This window comes from Acinonyx jubatus, chromosome B3 (genome assembly GCF_027475565.1).
Source record: "Acinonyx jubatus isolate Ajub_Pintada_27869175 chromosome B3, VMU_Ajub_asm_v1.0, whole genome shotgun sequence".
Taxonomy (NCBI): domain Eukaryota; kingdom Metazoa; phylum Chordata; class Mammalia; order Carnivora; family Felidae; genus Acinonyx; species Acinonyx jubatus.
In genome coordinates, this window is record NC_069386.1 from 48,221,549 (window position 1) to 48,243,496 (window position 21,948).

The 21,948-nt window shown below is 36.5% G+C and overlaps 1 protein-coding gene and 1 pseudogene across 2 annotated transcripts in view; both read right to left on the reverse strand.

Annotated features, from left to right (window-relative positions):
* Positions 1-21,948, reverse strand: part of PIGB (phosphatidylinositol glycan anchor biosynthesis class B) — a 39,616-nt gene that overhangs the window by 16,496 nt on the left and 1,172 nt on the right. Inside the window, exons 2-6 of one of the 2 annotated variants that reach the window (XM_027067295.2) lie at positions 21,064-21,199; positions 20,519-20,636; positions 15,549-15,653; positions 13,500-13,630; positions 2,400-2,540 (exon numbers count right to left, since the gene is read on the reverse strand). In XM_027067295.2, coding sequence (XP_026923096.2) covers positions 2,400-2,540; positions 13,500-13,630; positions 15,549-15,653; positions 20,519-20,636; positions 21,064-21,199 — 631 coding nt within the window. The remainder of the gene's footprint in view (positions 1-2,399; positions 2,541-13,499; positions 13,631-15,548; positions 15,654-20,518; positions 20,637-21,063; positions 21,200-21,948) is intronic. The other variant, XM_027067296.2, reaches the window with a different exon arrangement.
* Positions 1,616-1,685, reverse strand: LOC113602069 (uncharacterized; annotated as a pseudogene).

Consider the following 21,948-nt stretch of genomic DNA (forward strand, 5'->3'; position numbering starts at 1 on the left):
TTTTTTTTTTAAAGTAAACTCTACCCCCAATGTGGGGCTTGAACTCATGACCCTAAGATCAAATTTCATGCTCTACCAACAGAGCCAGCCAGGCACCCTGCAACTGGTTATTTTGAAAGGATGCATGAGGCGCTTGGGTGGCTCAGTCGGTTTAGTGTCTGACTCTTGATATTGGCTTAGGTCATAATCTCATAGTTTGTGAGTTTGAGCCCCATGTCAGGCTCTGCGCTGACAGAGTGGAGCCTGGTTGGGATTCTCTCTCTCTCCCTCTCTCTCAAAATAAATCTTAAAAAAACATTAAAAAAAAATAAAGTGTCCTTAATACATAAAAGGCTGTTGGCTAGGGCCAAACTCTATGTACCAATACTTGAGAGTGTAAGACTAATTAGGACTGTGAATCATATTTGTCATGCACTGTACAATTTCAAAGTATTTTCATATACATTATCTCATTTGTTCTTCCCTATATTTCCCTTCAAAATAAACAGGTATTTGATCTATATGAATAGGTTCCTTCAGGCCTTTACAACTTGAAGCATGCTGATTCCCTAGACCTGGCAAACTCATGTTCATGTTTGATGTTATTTAAAACTTCCCCTACTTTATAAATGTTTCCCTATATAATGTTTCCCCTTCAAGCAGAATTAGGCTTTTTATTATCTTTTTTCCTATAACATTTTGTTATATAAGTACTTAGAACACTTTATATTGCTGGTCAAGAATTATTGTTATATCTCTTTTCCCCCCACCAGTTTTGACCTTGGGAGCAGACACTGCATCTTCCTTACTTCTGAATCATCAAATGCTTGATACAAAACATCAGTACTTGTTGAATGAATAAACTATACATCATATTGCTGATGAAGAAAAAAGGCTTTTCATCTCCCTGTGTAAAAGCGTACATGACCTGAGCCTCTGCTGTCTCTCTGACCTCATTATCATGTTCTCCCAAACTCACTTTCCTTTAGCTCAGTCTCATTGCTGTTCCTCAAAAATGCCAAATACACCCTTATGTCAAGGTCTTTGCACTTGCTCGTCTCTGCCTGTAATATTCTTTCCTTATCTCATTATCTCAATTCCTTTAGGTTTTGGCTCCAATGTCACCTTATCATGGTGGTCTTCCCCATTTACCCTATTAAAAATAACTGCTTCCCTCCTACACTAGCATTCTATGCTTATCTCTTGTTATTTTTCCCTATAGCGTGTATTATCAATTGACAAATATATATTACTCATGTTTTTAATGGTCTTCTCCCACTACAATATAAATTTCATAAAGGCAGGGACTTTGTTAAGTTGCTATATCTCTGGCACCTGGGACAGTACCTGGCATATACTAGGATTAAACAAATATTTGCTGAATGAATATAATACATTAAAAACAATGTTAATCTAAGAAATGACAGCAGTGGCAACTTGGCTTCCAGATGATTTAGCCCTTTTTAACTCCTACCCAAAAATACTCAGACAGAGTGAATACTAGTATATTAAAAAGATAACTGTTATAAGAGAATGCATGCAGCCCTTTCAATAAATAATTGTTTTGAATACTCTACTAGATACTTGGGATACGTATGATCCTAGGAGCTCGAAATTAGAAGAAACGGGTTGTTTTTTGCACAGGGGCCATGCTAATCTTCTTTGTATTGTTCCAATTTTAGTATAAACTTTTTTGTTTTTACTGTTTATTTTTGAGAAAGAGAGAGGGAGAGAGAGAGAGAGAGAGAGAGAGAGAGAGACAGAGTGCAAGTGGGGGAGGTGCAGACAGAGACAGAGACCGAGAATCCAAAGCAGGCTCCAGGCTCTGAGCTGGCAGCACAGAGACTGACTGTGAGATCATGCACTGAGCCGAAGTTGGATGCTTAACTGACTGAGCCACCCAGGCGCCCCCCTAACTTTAGTATATATGCTGGTGAACTGAGCACAGAAGACATGGGTTTCAATCCCAGTTCTATCACAGCTACCAACCAATGACTCTAGCTAACTCATTTTTAATTTTGTCTGTTTCCTCTACTACAAACTAAAAATACCTACATTGTCTAGATCCAAGAATTGTGATCATGAAATAATACTTAAATACACATTATAAATTATAAAGCCTTACACAAATATAAAAGAATCATGTATTTCTAAAATGTATTTGAGAAACATTTAGGAAATGAAGTATAAAAAGTTCTAAATTAGAAAAATTGCAAAGATTCCCACTGAAGCAAATTAATTACAATTAACCATAATCATAAATATAAAAATATAAAATATAAATTTGGAAATGTTTCCTTAGTCTGACAATTCTCATTGACATTAAAAGATATAATAATTGACTACAAATGTAAAATCTTGTTCATAATCTATAATTTATAGGTTATTAAAATTAATAGATGGATTGTAGCCATACTCACCCTATAGGTAAAAACTGATACAGAATAAGATCAAGCTTTTTCTGTTCTTGCCAGAAATGTCTGAAGACCAAAGGTATCCATGGAATGACAGCTGTGGGACGAATTATGAAGGCAAGTGCCACCAGGGATGAGTACTTGACACTATAAGCAAGGAAAATGTGTTATAGGAAACAAGTTTAGAAGTGATCTACAATTTATGCTGTAATATAATATTTAAAAAAATAATGGCATTTTCCTTTTGGTATAAATAGCTGTGTGATCTTGGGTAAGTTACTTATACTTCTGACTCTTAATTTTTCTTATCCATTAAAAGAGGTAATATCTAAGGTTTTTTCCAGCTCTGATATCCCAATTCTAGTCTTTTAAATTAAGGAGCTATTCATTGTCTTAATGTTGGTCTTGTTTGCTGAAAGGTATACTAATTTTTAGCTATACAACTCTGCCAATTGCTTTCCTGATGGAAAAAAAGTCTCTCTTAAGGAGATAAAAGAAAGTCCCACAAAACCATTCTCTAAGAAAAAGAAAATAAATGCATTTAAGGAAACATTAGGATTATTTAGGCAATGATGAGCTTCTGAGTACATATGATTTTCTTTTGAAAGTAAGCTGCTAATTTTATCCAAATGAAAAATATGTATGTATAATTGATTAAAAAAAACAAACCCTACTATACAAACTCCAAGAGCATGGATAGAAATGTGGATTTTTATTATTAGGACTTCTCTCAATAACTGGCTAAAGGAGACTAATAATTTAATCATGAGGACTATAGACAGTAGATTATTACATGGAAATAGACTTAGCCCTGCTTAAAATTTAAAGCAGGGAAAACAAAACAACTTTATGGTACCATTATATATCTATTAACTAATAAGTAGCTATAGAGAAATTTCTGATGTTGGTGAGGATATAAGAGCAGGGATTTCAAATTCAAGTGCCTACAGAGACCACATAAATAATAAAAATGAGTGATGCAGACCATGGGGAGGCTCTGATACACGAAGGAATCCTTGCCCAAAATGTTGCTGGGCATCTCATTTTTTCAAAAGAAACCAGAAATCCAGATTTTATGTAAGATCTCCCAATTTTAAAATGTTTCCAAGTAGTTTCTTCAAAAAACAAAACAAAAGCCACTGTGCAGGTGAAATAAAATATATTCATAGGTTGGTTTGTTTTGCATACATCCTAATGCAACCTCTGCTGTAGTGAAACTACTAACAGCATCCCCGGATAGATGTACACTTGTAGTCCTAACCTCACTCCAAACTTTCACACTTGTATTTCTTACTTTTTTTCTGAGTATTTCTATACAGATCTCTACTGGCATTCAAAATCAAAGTGTCTGAAATAAGCTCCAAACCTTCTCTGAAAACTGTCCAGTGTCTAATATTTAATACTATCACTCAGTTTCTCAGTCTTAAAATTTTAGAGTCCCTTAAATAGCAGCATCTCATCCCACACATCCACTTTGTTTCCTTCCCATTCCCATCATTTTACATCAAGTTCTGTCACTTGTAAGGAATATTTTCATAGTTCTTGTTTACTTTCTTTCCTTCCTTCCTTCCTTCCTTCCTTCCTTCCTTCCTTCCTTCCTTCCTTCCTTCCTTCCTTCTTCCCTCTCCCTCCCTCCTTTCCTCCTCTCCTCCCCCCTCCTCCCCTTCGTCAAGCTTTCCTTCCTTGCTTGCCTGCCTTCCTTCCTTCCTTCCTTCCTTCCTTCCTTCCTTCCTTCCTTCCTTTGTATTGCCCTCAAATATTCCTTTACTTAATTAACATCGTCATCAGCAACACTTACTGAGCACTTACTTTGTAAAAGACCCTGTGCTATATGTTTTATATAGATTCTCACTGAATTCAAATGAGAGACGTTTTATTATCATTTTACCGAAATCAATGCTTAGGTATTCTCACACCATCATTAAATCTTTTATTTATAATAATTGCATTTTATTTTATTAAAAAAATTTTTTTAAGTTAATTTATTTTGAGAGGGAGAGAGAGAGAGAATCCCAAGCAGGCTCCGCACTGTCAATGAGGAGCCTGATGTGGGGCTCGAACTCCCCAACTGTGAGATCATGACCTGAGCCGAAGTCGGACAATTAACCGAGTGAGCCACCCAGGCCCCCCTGTAATAACTGCATTTTTAAAGAAGTTTGTAAAATGTCATATATTCTAAGGCCAGGAATAGTACCTGTCATGCTTATCCAGGGAAGAATGCTTATTCAGTAGTCGTCTGTGCTACGTGACCTTCCCTGCTTGACTGAATCAGGGGAAGGCATCTGAACCCAGGCAATCTAAGACAGGCTAGTGTGAAACTCTGTCCAAATAGGGATAATGCATTTAACAGACCTAATCAGATTTTCTCAAACTGAATGTGTATAGAGAATGTTGGACAGTTGGTAGTGAGGACAGAAATGGAGACTAGCTATAAGCTTAAAATTAGACAACCAAAACAGATTCACAGATGAGGCTATAAAGACACAATAGAACAGACTTTTCCTCAAAACTGCCTTGGATTCTATAAAACTCATTCATTTCATTTATGTGGCTGAGATATTCTATAATTTTCTTCTGCGCCTGGCTACAAGGTGCCTCTTTTCCTTATTTTTATTTTTAACCTTACAGTAAAGCTCTCATCATATAGGTATGCTTAACTGAATGCCTATTCTTGCAATCAGGAGTCTAATGCAGAAACGATTTTATTTGATTTGATTCTCCCAACAACCTTTTCATATAGGAAGAATGGATACTAGTTTTTTAATTAGATCAAATTCTGGCTTTCCCCCTTTCACTATATCCTAAATACTGGTACTGCAAGAGAATTCTTTCTAAATCATAGTTTCTTACAACCTACAGAATAAAGTCTAAATTCTGCAGAAGGGCAGAGTCCCATTTCTGACTCATCCCTTATTCTTCTCTTCTCACTACAGAAGTGAGAACACTAGAGTGTGTGGCAGAATGGACAACCTGTCCACGATAAGAAAACCCTTTTACAGCCTGTGTTTTTGCTCATGTTGTTCCCTTTGCTTGGCATTTGCTTCCCCTGTTATATAAGCCCAAATCAGACCCATATATGTTTTTTAATTTACTTTTTAAAATTGAAGTATAGTTGATACACAGTATTACTAGTTTCAAGTGTACAATATAGTGATCTGACATGTACATTATAAAATGCTTACCACAATAAATATAGTTATCATCTGTTACTATACAAAGTTATTACATTACTGACTATATTCCCAATGCTATACTTTATATCTTCATGACTTATTTACTTTATAAATGGAACTTTGTACCTCATAATCCCGTTCACATGTTTTTCCCATCCAATCACCCCTCCTCCCATCTGGCAACCATCAATTTGTTCCCTGTATTTGTGAGTCTGTTTGTTAAGTTTGTTCATTTGTTTTGTTTTTTAGATTCCACTTTAAGTGAAATAATATGGTAATTATCTTTGTCTGACTTACCTCACTAATATCCTCTAGGTCCATCCATGTTGTTGTAAATGGCAAGATTTCCTTCTTTTTTATGGCTAAGTAATATTCCACTGTGTGTGTGTGTGTGTGTGTGTGTGTGTGTACACGCATGTGCATGCACACACACACACGTGCCAAACCTTCTTTATCCATTAATCTATCGATGGATACTTAGGTCGCCTCTGTATGTTGCCTATTGTAAATAATGCTGCAGTAAACATAGAAGTGTGTATTAATGTTTTCATTTTCTTTGGATAAATACCCAGATGTGGAATTGCTGGACTATATGTATGGTATTTCTATTTTTAATTTTTGGAGGAACTTCCATACTGTTTTCCATAGTGGCTGCAACAATTTACATTCCTGCCAACAGTGCATGAGGGATCCCTTTTCTCCAGTCCAAGCCAGCACTTATTTTTTTGTCTATTTGATATAGCCATTCTGAGAGGTGTGAGGTGATATCTCATTGTAGTTTTGATTTGCATTTCTCTGATGGTTAGTTATGTTTAGCATATTTTCATGTTTGTTGGCCATCTATAGGTCTTCTTTGGAAAAGTGTCTATTTAGGTCTTCTGCCCATTTTTTTCATGTGATTTTTAATTGTAGTATTCTTTATGTATTTTGGATATTAACCCCTTACCAGATATATCATTTGAAAATATCTTCTCCCATTCAGTAGGTTGCCTCTACATTTTGTTGGTTTCCTTTGATGTGTAAAAAAGCTTTTTATTTCCAGGTAGTCCCAATAGCTTATTTTTGCTTTTGTTGCTCTTGCCTGGGGAGACAGACCTAAAAATATATTGCTAAAACTGACATCCAAGAGTTTACGACCTGTTTTCTTTTGGGAGTTTTATGGTTAAAGGTCTTACATTTAGGTCTTTAATCTGTTTTATTTTTTTGTATATGGTTTGAAAAAAATGGTTGAGTTTCAGTCTTTTCCATGTAACCATCCAGTTTTCCCAACACTACTTTTTGAAGAGACTGTCTTTTACCCATTGTATATTCCTGCCTAGCTTTGTCATATTAATTGACCACAGAAGTGAGGGTTTATTTCTGGGCTCTCTATTCTCTTTCTTTTTTTCTTTTCTTTTCTTTTCTTTCTTTCTTTCTTTCTTTCTTTCTTTCTTTCTTTCTTTCAGAGAGAGCATGAGCACACAAAATGGGGGAGGGGCAAAGGGAGAGGGAGAGAGAGAATCTCAAGCAGGCTCCATGCCCAGTGCAGAGCCTGATGCAGGGCTCAATTTCATGACAGTGAGATCATGACCTGAGATGAAATCAAGTCAGATGCTTAATCTAGTGAGCCACCTAGGCACTGGGCTCTCTCTTCTGATCCATTGATCTATGTTTTTATTTTGGTGCCAGTACCATACTTTTTTGATTACCATAACTTTGTAGTATAGTTTCAAATCTGGGAGTGTGATACTTACTGCTTTGTTCTTTCTCAAGATTTCTTTGGCTACTCAGGGCTTTTTGGCGGTTCCATACAAATTTTAGGGTTAATTTCTGAGAAAAATGCTATTGGCACATTGATGTGATAGCTTTGGGTAATATGGACATTTTAACAATATTAATTTTCCAATTCATGAACAAGGTATATCTTTCCATTTACTTGTGTCATCTTCAGTTTCTTTCATGACTGTCTTATAGTTTTAAGAGTACAGGTCTTTCACTTCCTTGGTTAAATTTATTCCTAGGTACTTTTAAAATGCATTTATAAATGGAATGGTTTTCTTAATTTCTCTTTCTGCTAGTTTGTATAGAAACACAACAGATTTCTATATATTAATTTTGTATCCTATAACTTTACTGAATTCATTTATTAGTCCTAATTGTGTGTGTGTGTGTGTGTGTGTGTGTGTGTGTGTGTGGAGACTTTATGGTTTTTGATATGTAGTATATTAACTGCAGTAGTGAGTTTTACCTCTTCCATACCAATTTCTTTTTCTTGTCTGATTGCTGTGGCTAGGACCTCCAGTACTATGTGGAATAACAGTGGTGAGAGTGGACAGCCTTGTCTTGTTCCTGATCTTAGATGAAAAGCTGAAAGCTTTTAGCTGTGGGTTTGTCATATAAGGCTTTTATTAGGTTAAGGTATGTTCCCTCTGTATCCACTTTGTTGTGAGTTTTTATCCTAAATGGATGTTGAATTTTGTCAAATGCTTTTCTTAAATTTTTTTTAAAGTTTATTTATCTTGAGAGAGAGACAGTGTGAAACGGAGGAGAGGCAGAGAGAGAGGGGGGGAGAGAGAGGGAGTCCCAAGCAGGCTCTGTGCTGCCAGCATAGAGTCTGATGCAGGACTCAAACCCATGAAACCGTGGGATCATTACCTGAGCTGAAACTAAGAGACAGATGCTTAACTGACTAAGCCACTAGATGCCCCTTGTCAAATGCTTTTAAACCTTCATTTTGTCAATGTGGTATATATATCATGTTGATTTGCTTATATTGATCCTTGCAACTCTGGTATAAATTCCACTTGACTGTGGTAAATGATAACTTTTAATGTATTGTTGAATTCAGTTTGCTAATATTTTGTTGAGGATTTTTGCATCTATATTCATTAGGAATATTGGCTCATAATATTCTTCTTCTCTTTTTTTAGTGTCTTTGTCTAATTTTGTTATCAGGGTAATGCTGGCCTCACAATGAATGAACTTAGAAGTGTTCCTTTGTCTTCAATTTTTGGGAACAGTTTGAGGATAAGTACTAACTTTTCTGTAAAAGTTTTATAGAATTTGTTTGTAAAGCCATCTGATCCTGGACTTTTAGTGGTTAGGAGTTTTTTGATTGCTGATTCAATTTCATTTATAGAAATCAGTCTGTTCAGATTTTCTATTTCTTTCTAATTCAGTCTTGAAAGAATACATGTTTCCAAATTTATCCATTTCTTCTAGGTTGTCAAATTTGTTGGCATATAATTTTTTGTAGTACTTTTATAATCCTTTATATTTCTATGGTGTTGACTGTAACTTCTGTTTCATTTCTGATTTAAGTCCTTTTTTTTCTTGATGAGTCTGGCTAAAGGTTTATCAACATTATTTATCTTATCTTTTTATTTTTTATTTATTTTTTTATAATTGTTTTAAGTTTATTTGTTTTCGAGAGGGGGAGCATGCACACATGGCAGGGGCAGAGAGAAAGGAGAGAGAGAATTCCAAGCAGGTTCCACACTGTCAGCGTGGAGTCTGATGTGGGGCTCGAACTCACGAACTATGAGATATGACCTGAGCTGAAATCAAGAGTCAGATGCTTCACCAACTGAGCCACCCAGGCACCCCCTTTTAAAGAATCAGTTGTTAGTTTCACAGATATTTTCTTTTTTTTTATTTATTTCCATTGTGATTTTTTATTGTTTTCTTCTTCTAACCTTGGGTTTTCTTTGTTTTTTCTACTTCATTTAGGTACAAGGTTAGATTGTTTGAGATTTTTCTTATTTCTTGAAGTAGGCCTGTTTTGCTATAAACTTCCTTCCTAGAACTGCTTCTGTTGCATTCTAAGGATTTTGCAATGTTGTGTTTCCATTTTTATTTGTCTCAGTATTTTTTGATTCCCTCTTTGATTTCTTTGTTGACCTATTGCTTGTTTAGTAGCATGTTTTTGACCTTCACGGTTTTTTTCCCCATTTTTTAAAAAACTGTAATTGATTTCTAGTGTTATACTGTTGTGATCAGGAAAGATGCTTGGTAAGATTTCAGTCTTCCTAACTTTGTTGAGACTTATTTTTAGCCTAATATGTGATCTATTGTGGAGGATATTCCATGTGCACTTAAAAAAAACACAAACGTATTCTGGTGTTTGAAGATGAACTATTCTATGTCTGTTAAGCCCATCTGATTTAATGTGTCAGTAGAGCTACTGTTTTCTGTCTGGACGATCTATTCATTGTTGTAAGTGGGGCATTAAAATGTCTTCCTACTACTGTATTTCTCCTTTTAGGTCTGTTAATATTTGCTTTATATATTTAGGTCCTGCTATGTTGGATTCATATTTACAATTGTTATATCCTCTTGTTGGAGTGATCCCTTTGTCCTTATGTAATGTGCTTCTTTGTCTCTTATTATAGTCTTCGTGTTAAAGTCTATTTTTGTCTAAACATTACCACCACTTTTTTCTTCACTTTCATTTGCATGGAATATCTGCATTCATCACTTTCAGTACATATTTTTGGTCTGAATTGAGTCTCTTCTATGCAGCACATAGACTGGTCTTTTTTTTTTTTTAATCCATCCAGTCACTTTATATCTTTTGGTTGGAGCATTTATTTCCTTTACATTTAATATAATTATTAATAGATATGTACTTATTGTCATTTTGTTAACTGTTTATTGTTTGTTTTTGTAGCTCTGTTTCTTTACTCTTGTGATTTGATGACTTTCATAGTGCTTTGCTTGGATTCCTATTTTTTTGTGTATCTGTTATTGATTTTTATTAGTGCCATGAGGTTCATGTATAACACTATGTATACAACAGTTTAAATTGACAGTTGCTTATATTTGAACACATTCTAAAAGCACAGTACATTATTCTCTGCATGATTATGTATTTGAGATCATATTTTACATATTTTTATTTTTGTATCCCTTAACTAATTATTATAGATGTGGTTGATTTCACTAATTTTGTCTTTTTACTTTTAAGTAAAAAGACAATAAAAAATAATTATTGTCTTTGAATTTTTATACTAGCTTTAAGTGATTGATCTACTACTTTTACTGTATTTTGCTTTTGCAGTGAAATTTTTCTTTCATAATTTTTTTACTGCTAGTTATGCACTTTTCTGCTTAAAGGATTTCCTTCCACATTTCTTGTAACACTGGTATAGTGGTAATGAACTTTAAACTTCTGTCTGGAAAACTTTTAATCTCTCTTTAATTCTTAGTGGGTAGCACATTCTTGATTATAGGTTTTTTCATTTCAGCTCTTTGAATATATCATGCCAGTCTCTCTGGCTTGCAAAGTTTTGGTAAAAAATCAGCTAGTAGTTGTATGGGTGTTTTGTTGTATGTAAGTAGTTGCTCTTCTCTTGCTGTTTTTTAATATTCTCTAACTTTATTTTTCGGCATCTTCCTTATTATGTGTCTTGTTTTGGACCTCTTTAGGTTCATCTTCTTTGTGGCTCCCTGTGCTTCCTGGACCTGGATATTAGTTTCCTTCCCCTGAAAAATAGTTTTCAGCTATTTTCTCTTCAAATAAATTTTCTACCCCTCTCTCTCTTCTTTTGGGATCCATACAATGCAAATGTTTGTCTGCTTGATGTTGTCCTAGTGTCCTTTAACCTTTCCTCATTTAAAAAAATTCCTTTTCCTTTAGTTCTTCTGTTTGGATGATTTCCACTACCCTTCTAGATTGCTCTTCTGCATCCTCTAATTTGCTGTTGATTCCTTCTAGTATATATTTCATTTCAGCTATTGTATTGTAAAGAACTGATTGGTGTATATATATATATATATATATTTTTTTTTTTTCTATCTCCTTAAGTTTTCACTGAGTTCATCCACTCTTCTACGTTCAGTAAGCATTTTTATGACTATTACTTTGAATTCTTTATCAGGTAGATTGCTTGTCTCCATTTAGTTTAGGTTTTGTTTTTTTTTTTTAACTGAGGTTTTGTCTTATTCTCATTTACAATATATTCCTCTATCTTGTTTTATCTCTCCGTGTTTGTTTCTTGGTTTTAGGTAGATTAGCTATGTGTCCTGTGCTAAAGGTAGTATCCCGTGGGCCTAGAAGTACAATTCTCCCTGGTCACCAGAACCAGGCATTCTAGGGGTATCCTCTGTATGTGCTGTATGACCTCTTGTGAGGTCACAAATGCTGTGGGCATGCTGGTGGGCAGCCTAGCCCCTGGCACAGCTGGCTGAGAGGCCTGGCTGTGGCTGCTGTGGACATGCTGATGGATGGCCTTAGGCCTCAGTGTGGCTGGCTCCGAAACCCAGCCACAACTAGTGTGGTATGCTGGTGGGCAGGGCTGTCTACCCCCATCCCAGGGCTGGAGTCACTGTGAAGGGGTACCAGTCCCAACAGAGGCTGCCCCCTGGGTGGGAGATGCTTTGGAGCGGCACCTGCCAGGGTGGGTGGCTTGGGTGGGGCAGGTCTGCAGGAGAATGATGAGCTATGCTAGCGAGGTAAATGGAAAGTACTAAATTATTGCTTGCCAGTGTTGGGCTAGCTGGGCTGAAGGTGGACAAGAAAAATGGTGTCTACTGGCACTTCTGTTCCTGAAGAAAGTGCCCAGCCTCTCCAGTACACACCCTAAAATTTGTCAGTAAATCTTATGTCTGGCTCAGGTGATTTTCAAACTGCTGCCTCTTTGCTGGTTCTTGGATCAAGTGATACTGTCTGTAGGTCCTTAAACAGCAGAGTCTAGATTTCCTATGGGCCTCGGGTCTTCTGGAGTTAAACTCTACTGATTTCAAAAGCAGACATCATAGGGACCCATATTCCTGATGCAGATCCCCAAGAAGGGGGTGTTCCTGATGTGGAGTTGATCCCCTTTCTCCACAGAGAAGACCTCTACACCTGTGATATCCCTCCTGCTGTGGGTCACTATTGGATACTTCTCAAACTACTGTTTTTCCACTGGGTCTAAATGGTAAGCAAGCCTACATGTGAGCCTTCCAAGTGGGGAATCTCAGTTTCCGATAGCACTTGGGGACCCCGGACATCAACCTTGTCGATTTTCCAAGCCAGATGTACTGGGCGCTTGTTTCTCTGGTACAGATCCCAGGGCCTGGAGTGCCTGATGTGGAGCACCAATCCCTTGCTCTTCTGTAACAAATACCTAGCTGGTGAGAACCCTCCCTATTGGGTGCTGCCATACTGTGTGTGTGTGGGGGGAGGGGGTCGTGAGACTGTGTCTCTGCCTTTTTTACCTATCTTTACCCTTTGTTGTGGACAGCAGTTCATCTCATTTTTAGATCTTTTTTGGGAGGCAATAATCCATATGTTCCTGTAGAGTTGGTATGTTTGAGGGAGGAGGTGAGTTCAGGATCTTCTTATGCTGCCATATTGGATCTAATCTGGATCCATAAATTTTTTTGTCTGCCCTTCCATATCTCTTTTCCTTTACTCTAAACTTATTCTGTGTGGAGGGATGCTGACCTGTGTGGACTACATCAATGAGCCCACTTGCTTTCTGGCTTCTGGTTGGCTTTGGTTAACTGGAGGGCAGAAGAGTTGAGTCAGAGTATTTTAACCACCCCCCCCCCCCCCCCCCCCCCCGCCCAGCTTTCTCCTTGCTATGGCTAAAGGCTGGCTGTGCCTGTCTCCTATTGGGGTCCTCTCTGAAAGTTACAGTTCTGTATGGATTCCTGTAACAATTTCCTCTCCTTGGGGACCAAGGAGAGGAGTAACAGAAATCTCCTCCTGTGACTAGCCCGGGGGTACTCTGATTATCTCCTTATTGACTTTTCTAAACACTGACTAAACATTTGTACATAGTCCTTTTATTAAACTGCCCTTCATTACCTAGTTTGCATATATCTGTTTCCTACTATAATAAATATATCAACTGAAAATGTGTGGTTTTAATAAACTTGAACATTAGGGAGTCACCAGACATTACATATGTTGATATTTAAGATTTTTCAAGTTTCGTACATGATTATTAACAGTAATATATCTCACCTGTTCATAGACTTTGACCCTTCCAAAGGATAGTAGAAAAGAGCAATTATAGTGAGAACAGTTTCCATGGTGTTTGTAAGAGTTCTGGTACAGCAATACCACGTGAACCAAGAGCATAACTGGCAAAAAAACTAAGAACAATTATAAGCAAACATATATTGAATGGGAAGTGGAAAAGCTCGGTATTACCTTCTATGGAAAACAGCAAGTCAACATATTGCAAAAATCACATCAAAAGGTAAATGATATTGAAAACAGACATGCCCAAACATTGTTTCTAAGAAGTTACATTACACACAGGTCTATGACGATTCCACATATATATACGTTAAAGTTAAGTTTGTATTTTCAGGTAAATTCTTATGGCATTGCATTTGATTGAAGTCTCACTTCCCACTAAGAGAAGGCATAAAACAGATTGATGATAGAGTTTATAGAAGACTGAAGTTCATAAGTAGATTATTCCAGTCAGTATTCCTGAAAATTGCCTTTTATTACTGACAAGTATTTTGACGGTTTTTTATTGATTTTGGTTGGGAATGTTGCCTTATATTTTGATGAAAAATTAAGACAGCACAGGAGAGAATAAAAACATGACTATCAGGATGTATCGTTAAATTTTAATTTGGAAATTGACTAAAATAATAAACCAGTTTTTGGGAGAACATGCAAACAGAACCGTCAAGTCTACAAAGCAAATGTCTTCCAAGAAGCTTGTCAGCTGGTGCAAGGATGTTAAACATGCAGTACTAGCTTCCTGTCTCTTGAAATGTAGCCTTTAAAAAATGTTCTAATTGTTTGTGGATTTAAAGACTTTTCCTAAACTAGAAGAATCTAGCACTGCTACTCTGGAGTAAGGATTTCAAAGGCATTATGCTTTTGCCATTTTAGGTTGAGCCTTCAGCAATGTACAGTATATAGAGACTGATTTTATCCTTGAATCAAATTAGGAAGGAGTCAATCACTACTCCAATCTGTCTTTTTAAGGCAAACAAACACCCTACTAGCAGATGTCTTATTAATGATTACTAAATTATTGATATTTATTAATAAATATTTAATAAATTATATTCCAGAAATGTGTTGATTAATTGGTCACTTGGAACACATTTTCTAGTAGACAGGATTAAAAAGGTAGTAAGATTTCTAAGCTGGCTCATATAAGTTTATTTAATTTAGGAAAGAGCCAAGTGAGGTTAACCACAATATTAAAGAATCCAATCACTCTTCAGAATATGGTTTCAATGGGAACCACTGAATGGCTGAATTCAAGATTGAGTGTGAGATCAGGAATCTCCCTACTGTGAAATAAAAAGTCTGACCAAAGACAGTTTTCTACACTACATTCTCTCCCTTACAGAGTCTATTTCAAACATTCTGGCTAGAGGTGAAGGAATGCTTCAGTGAAAACGTACTTCTTAGGCTTAGTCTCAGGTAGCTAGAGGTAGTGAACAAAGCCTGTAAACAGTGGATGTGATCTGTGAGGTAGGCAATTCCTACTGAGTTTTCTTTTTTTAAGAGTTTTTTTTTTAATGTTTATTTATTTTTGAGAGAGAGAGCATGCAGGGGAGGGGGAGAGAGAGAGGGAGACACAGAATCTGAAGCAGGCTCCAGGCTCTGAGCTGTCAGCACAGAGCCCAAGACTGGGCTCAAACCCACAAACTGCGAGATCATGACCTGAGCCGAAGTTGGACGTTCAACCAACCAAGCCACCCAGGTGCTCCTAGCAATTCCTACTGAATTTTATGGAAGGTGAGGCAAGGACTCTGACAGGTTTGATGAGTGAAGGTCCTTAAACAGGCTGTTCCTAGGGTTCAGCCTCTCACAGATTTTGAGGGCATCAGTGGCTTCTGTCACCCAAGGTGCAATCAGAAGGAAATATATGGCATGCACAACTTGCATTTTGTTATTCTTCATTATGGAAGTACCTCGAAAAAGTTGTACAAATTATCTTTTGAAGCTGTTTTGAGAATTGATATTTTTCCATGTGTTTCATGCCTGTAGGAATGAAGTAAGTGACATATAGTTTCTAAAGTGTTTAGGACTTACCACCCATTTTGCCATTTGCTGATTTTCTAGTTGCTTCATTAATGAGTAAAGCCTGATGTCTGCTACAGCAGACAGAAGTGCTTGGGCAAGTCTAGGAATCCAAATCTTCAACAGTTAAAAAAAAAAAAAGATATTAAAAACATCTTAATGGTCCATGTTGAATTATCATAAGAAATCAACAAACTGATCCAACTATCAATTAAAGGCCATTCTTAGTACAAAAATAGACAATATAGTATTCTTCTGCAAAAATAGTTTTGTTTTTTTTTTTTACAAAAATTACATTAATTTTTCAGGGAAATGCGCAAGGTAGTTTTATCATTCTCATTCTTGCTCTGTAATTTATATATTCCAACACTACTACTTTTAATTTAGATAGCCAGCAAAACATTTCATTGTGTTTAGGTTCTATTTTACAAGGACATTTAGTGGTTTTTGTTAAATTTTTATGAACTATATACAGTAATGTGTGCTAGGTATCATACTAAGTACTTTATATATATCAGCTCATTCAGTCCTGCTAATAATCCCTGTGAGATAGGTACTACTTTATAAGTGAGGAAACTGAAGTACAGAGAGGTTAAATAATTTTCTCAAGGCTGCACAGCTAGTTAGTGTGGAAACCAGAATTCAAACCCAAGTCTGCCTGATTCTAAAGCCTGTGCTCTTAACTACTAAGTTACATTACTTCCCCATCCTGCAATAAAGATGATAAAATTACTTTTTTTTTTTCATAAAAGGACAAGTATTCCACAGTTATAGAAACATAGTAATCAGATGACATTAAAAAGTAATTTAAGGGGAGCCTGGGTGGCTCAGTGGGTTAAGCATCTAACTCTTGATTTCAGATCAGGTTATGATCTCCCTGTTCGTGAGATGGAGCCCTGGATCAGGCTCCGTGCTGACAGCCAGAGGCTGCTTGGGATTCTCTCTCTGGCCCTCCATTGCTCACACGCTCTCTCTCTCTCATAATAAATGAACACTTAAAAAAAAAAGTAAATTTAAGAGTAAAACTAAAGAATAAATGTACTATAACTTAATTACAGTTAGTAATTCTAATACTACACATTGACATCTTTGAGAGTTTTAAAACAATGTCAGTTATTATTAACAAAATAACACACTGATAGAACACAATTTAAACTTAGTTTGTTCAAGGGTGCCTGGGTGGCTCAGTCGGTTAAGTGTCCAACTTCAGCTTAGGTCATGATCTCACGGTTCATGGGTTCAAGCCCTGTGTCAGGCTCTGTGCTGAACTCTTGCTCAGAGCCTGGAACCTGCTTCAGATTCTGTGTCTCCTTCTCTCTCTGCCCCTCCCCCACGCATGCTCTGCCTCTGAAAAATAAATAAATGTAAAAACAGGTTTTTAAAAAAATTTTTTTAATGTTTTATTTATTTTTGAGACAGAGAGAGACAGAGCATGAACAGGGGAGGGGCAGAGAGAGAGAGGGAGACACGGAATCTGAAACAGGCTCCAGGCTCTGAGCTGTCAGCACAGAACCTGATGTGGGGCTTGAACTCACAGACCATGAGATCATGACCTGAGCCGAAGTTGGACACTCAACCGACTGAGCCACCCAGGCGCCCCTAAAAACAGGTTTTTTAAACTTAGTTTGTTCAAAAGATGTGTTTCTAAAAATATATGTAAATTTGTATTTCTTTTAGATCAGTCTTTATTAACTTTATAGTTAGAGTGGCTTTACTATCAGGTATCAGTGGCTTCTAATACTTTATGTTCCTTTCTTTGTCAATAATCTGTAAATTAAAAAATCTGTAAATTAATGTTTAAGTCTTAAAGGTATGCTGTACTTCATAATTTCACTTAAACTGTGTCCTGTAAAATACAGCAAAAGACATCTATGTACATACCTTGTTTACTCTGCATAAAGATCTATATGCTTATGTCTTATCTTTCAGGCCTGAAAGTAGTTCATGTGAAAAGCCAATTTGGCTACAAATAATATAAGCCAACAATATGAGGAAGTCACTAAAACTGAAAGAATCCTTGTGCATTGACAGAAGTATAGTATTTATGGAGTTAATGGTTACACTGTATTCTGAAGTAGTTACACTAGCTTTCTTTCTATTTTTTTTCAAAAAAATTTTTAATGTTTATTTTTGAGAGAGACACACAGAGTGAGTGGGTGAGGGGCAGAGAAAGAGGGAGACACAGAATCTGAAGCAGGCTCCAGGCTGTGAGCTGTCAGCACAGAGCCTGACGTGGGGCTCAAACTCACGAACTGTGAGATCATGACCTGAGTCGAAGTCAGATGCTCAACTGACTGAGCCACCCAGGTACCCCTACTCTAGGTTTTAATAATGTATTCAGTTTGGAGACCTACATTTTAAGACAGATATTAACAAATTACAGGATGTCTAAAGCACATTATCTGATTATGATACTTAAAACTGGAGACGTTTATCCTGGATAAATAAAACTTTTTGAATGGCTGTCATGTAGGAATCTTGAATTTAAAAGAAGGTTGATTTTTAGTACAACACAAAAATAAATGGAGATGTAAACTCTCAGTTATTAGAAGTCTCTCCAGACTTTTTTTTTAGACATTTTATTTTTCTTCTTTTTTTAAGTTTACTTATTTTGAGAGACAGAGCAGAGGAGGGGCAGAGAGAGAGAGGAAGAGAGAGAATCCCAGGCAGACTCTACGCTGTCAGCACAGAGAACCCCCTCTCCAGACTTTTAAGATACCATAATTTTCTAGGTTATAGTAAGGACCTGAGAAGAATTAAATAATAGTTGCATATGGCCCTTGAAAATAAAAAGTAGTGGGCTGGGGCGTATGAAGGAACATGCAAGGGGTAAACCTTGAGTATGATGCTGTGTTGGTAGCTTACCATTCTCCTGTTCTTTAAATTCCTGATTCCTCCATTAAACTCCAGAGGCCAAATGCCCTTGTGCATCTTCTGACTATTGAAAGCCCCCAGTGTGGTAACCTGTTCAGGTCTCCCTTCTATATCCCTTTCCTCTCACATGTGCTAAGCCAGTGCTGTCCAGCAGAACTATATATAACATGAGCCACATAATTTAAAAGTGTATAGTTGCCAAATTAAAAAGTAAAAAAAAAAAAAAAATCCCAAACAGGTAAAATTAATTTTAGTTATTTTAACCCAATATATCTAAAATATTATCATTTCGTCAAAATAAAAAATTGCAGAAATATTTTACATTTTTATTTTATACTTATTTTTTGATATCCAGTATGTATTTTACACTAACAGCACTTCTCAATTTGGATTAGCCACATTTCAAATGTTTAATAGACACATGTGGCTAGTGGCTACCATATTAGCGCAATTCTAAGCCATTCTGTATACACACTTTATGCAGTTTGGAGAGAAGCTATCTGGTAAGAGCATTAGGCTGTGAATAAGTAGACCTAGGATTTAGTTTTAGCTCTGCTTTAAAAAAAATTTTTTTTAATGTTTATTTTTGAGAGAGAGAGAGAGAGAGCATGAGCAGGAGAGGGGCAGAGAGAGCAAGACACAGAATCTGAAGCAGGCTCCAGGCTCTGAGCTGTCAGCACAGAGCCTGACACGGGGCTCGAACCCACAAACCACAAGATCGTGACTTGTGCCAAAGTTGGACGCTCAACTGAGCAACCCTGGCTCTCCTAGCTCTGCTTTTGACATGCTGTGACTTTGGTCTATTTACCTTACTTCTCTGACCACTTCTAGTTTCAAAATTATGTAATCTGTGTTTAAAATAATCAATTATGACAGTATGAGTGACCAAGTGATAGCATCTTAATGTTTCTCCACCTGGTCAAGTTCCAGATAGGGCAGAGGTTTTGGGGAACACAGCAGGGTGGGGATGGGGACTATAGGAGGCTTACTTTAAATCACAAAATGGCCAGGTGGGTCAGCTACACGTTGAGGAAAGTGGATTGGTTCTGAAGGAATAGGAAGTTTTCTATCTTGAAGAATCCTTCATTCATAATATAACCTACTTCTTGGCATATAAGATATCCTTAATATATATATGCCTGTGTTTCCAGACTTTATAGTTATCCTACACAATCTAGAAGCCCTGACAGGAGAAGAGAATTCACAGCTCCTAACTTCTGCATGTATCAATGGAAGAAACTCTGCAACTGCTGTAAATTCTCCTTCGCCATGATCCTTCCATGTGTCTTTCTTTCCAGGCTCCAAAAACCCCTCAGGATTTGGATTACCTTTGGAATTCTGGGCCACTTCCCTAACAGAGAATGGGGAAGTCCCAAACTTCTGAGTCTAACCTGATGACAGCTTAAAGGAAAATGAGTTTAGAGAATCTTTGGCACCATTAGTTCTTCTTTTGTACCCTCTCTTGGCAAATGACCCCAGAAATTCATGATCTGGTAATTACAATCTAACTTACTACTGCTGCCTAATTACTACATACATAGCACAATGATTGTGTATATCATTAAATTCTTGTGAAATTAATTTTCCCTAGGTTTTAATTTCAACACTAAATCCTGGGTAGGTTTATATGTATTTAGTCTTCATAAGCTCCTATAACATGGTCTTCTGCTGGCAAATTAAAAAAACAAAAACTAGCTACAACATAGCTGTCATGTGATTCTTTCATGAAGGAAGAATACTTCTAAAGTCCAAATAATGAATATACAATGTAGTCATTCTCAAAGTCTGCATATCTTAACACGATTCCTTGAAGGAGGACACTTCCATGCTCAGTTTTGTGTTTTAGCATGTAATGAAGAGTTACACATCACAGTACATCTTTGGAACTGTGGGCTTCCTAGATATGGTCAGAGTTTAGCAGTATCTTTCTAAAAACAAATATTCTGATACCACTATCATTTGGTTAAAATACATTAGCCTTTTAAAAAGGGTAGAATAAATCTACTTTTAATTACTATCAATTAGTTAATATAGATTGTTAGCCTTTTTAAAAGGATGGAGTAAGTCTACTTTTAATAACTATTCTCATTACTTTTATTTAAACTTACCAGCAGCTGAACACTATCTTTCCCCAAAAGGTGTAGAATCTTGTAAATGCTTGCAAAGATTAAGGGATAAGTGTAACCCCTCAATCGTTCTGTCCATTCCCAGGTCAAATAACCATAATTAGTAATATTAAGGACTAATGTTAAATAGCACTGAAACAAAACCTATTTTCATTTCTATGCATAAAACTCTTTTTTTGACAAAGAAGCTTAAAAACACCATTTTATACTGGTTTTTCAAACTAAAAATAGAATCGACCAATTAAACTCATAACTTCTTCAAGATGGGAATGTCCTTTTTTACTTCATCTACATCCTCCACAGTACTGAGCACTAAGGGAATACATGCTAGTTAAAGGCTGAGTCAAGTATATTAACATCAAAGAAAGATATAGAAGAAATATTAGTGTAAAATAATGGTATACTTTGATAAGTTAAAATTACTTAGAGAATATATGGAAAATCGACTAAAAATACATAATAGAAGCTAACACAATTTCTAAGATGAATATACATTCATAATATAGGAAGGAAACTACAAAGGATATTTGAAAACCATGTGATGTGCAACTTCAAGAGACTGCCAATATTCATCTGGAACAAAACTTGTCTGGACTAAAAAACAGTTACATATTCGTAATGCTATAGTAAACAAGACCAGATAAATGTTTTCACCAAGAAGATCTGAAAAACAAAACAAAACAGGTAATTGTGGCATAAAAGTCAGGCAAGTTCCACTTGCAGAACTAATGCTCTGGTTGGCCCCTTGCTTAGATTCTGTTAAGTCACCGTAGAGAACTCTGGCCTCTCTACACTCTGGCCTCTCCCGTCAAAACAGAACTGGGCTGAAAGTTATACAAGGGCCAGAGTCTCACCATTGGGTAATTGCCACTCCTTTCATCTTTCTTGGAACTAACTGTATAAAGAGAATAGTAAGATAAATACTGAAAAAGAGACTGGGTTAACTAAATGAAGCCTGAGGCTAATGAGGTAATATCCTATATGGGTAGCTAATGAAAGAAACCAGCTAACAAAGTACTAAGGAGCAACTCTTCTGTATATGTCAAACAGTGGCATATCAAATGGTCCTTTGTATGTTTTTAAATAGCCTTTATTGATGTTTATGCAAGGTGCTGAGTTCATTCCTTCACACGCCTTACCTCGTTTAATCCTCCCTCCAAACTATGCTAAAGGGTAGATATTGGTCCCATTTTACCTAGGAAATTGAGACTAAGACATTACACTGTCTTGTCCAAAGTCAAAAAGGTTGTAAATGACTAAACAGGACTCAACACAGGTCTATCTGCTGCATCCAAAGCCCTGCTCTTTACCACAAGTGGACAGTCTGCAGGCTGAATACAGAGTTTTTTTGGGGTTTGTTTGTTGTTTTTTAATGTGAATCTAGTTGCCAACATTTTAAAATCCTATTTTAT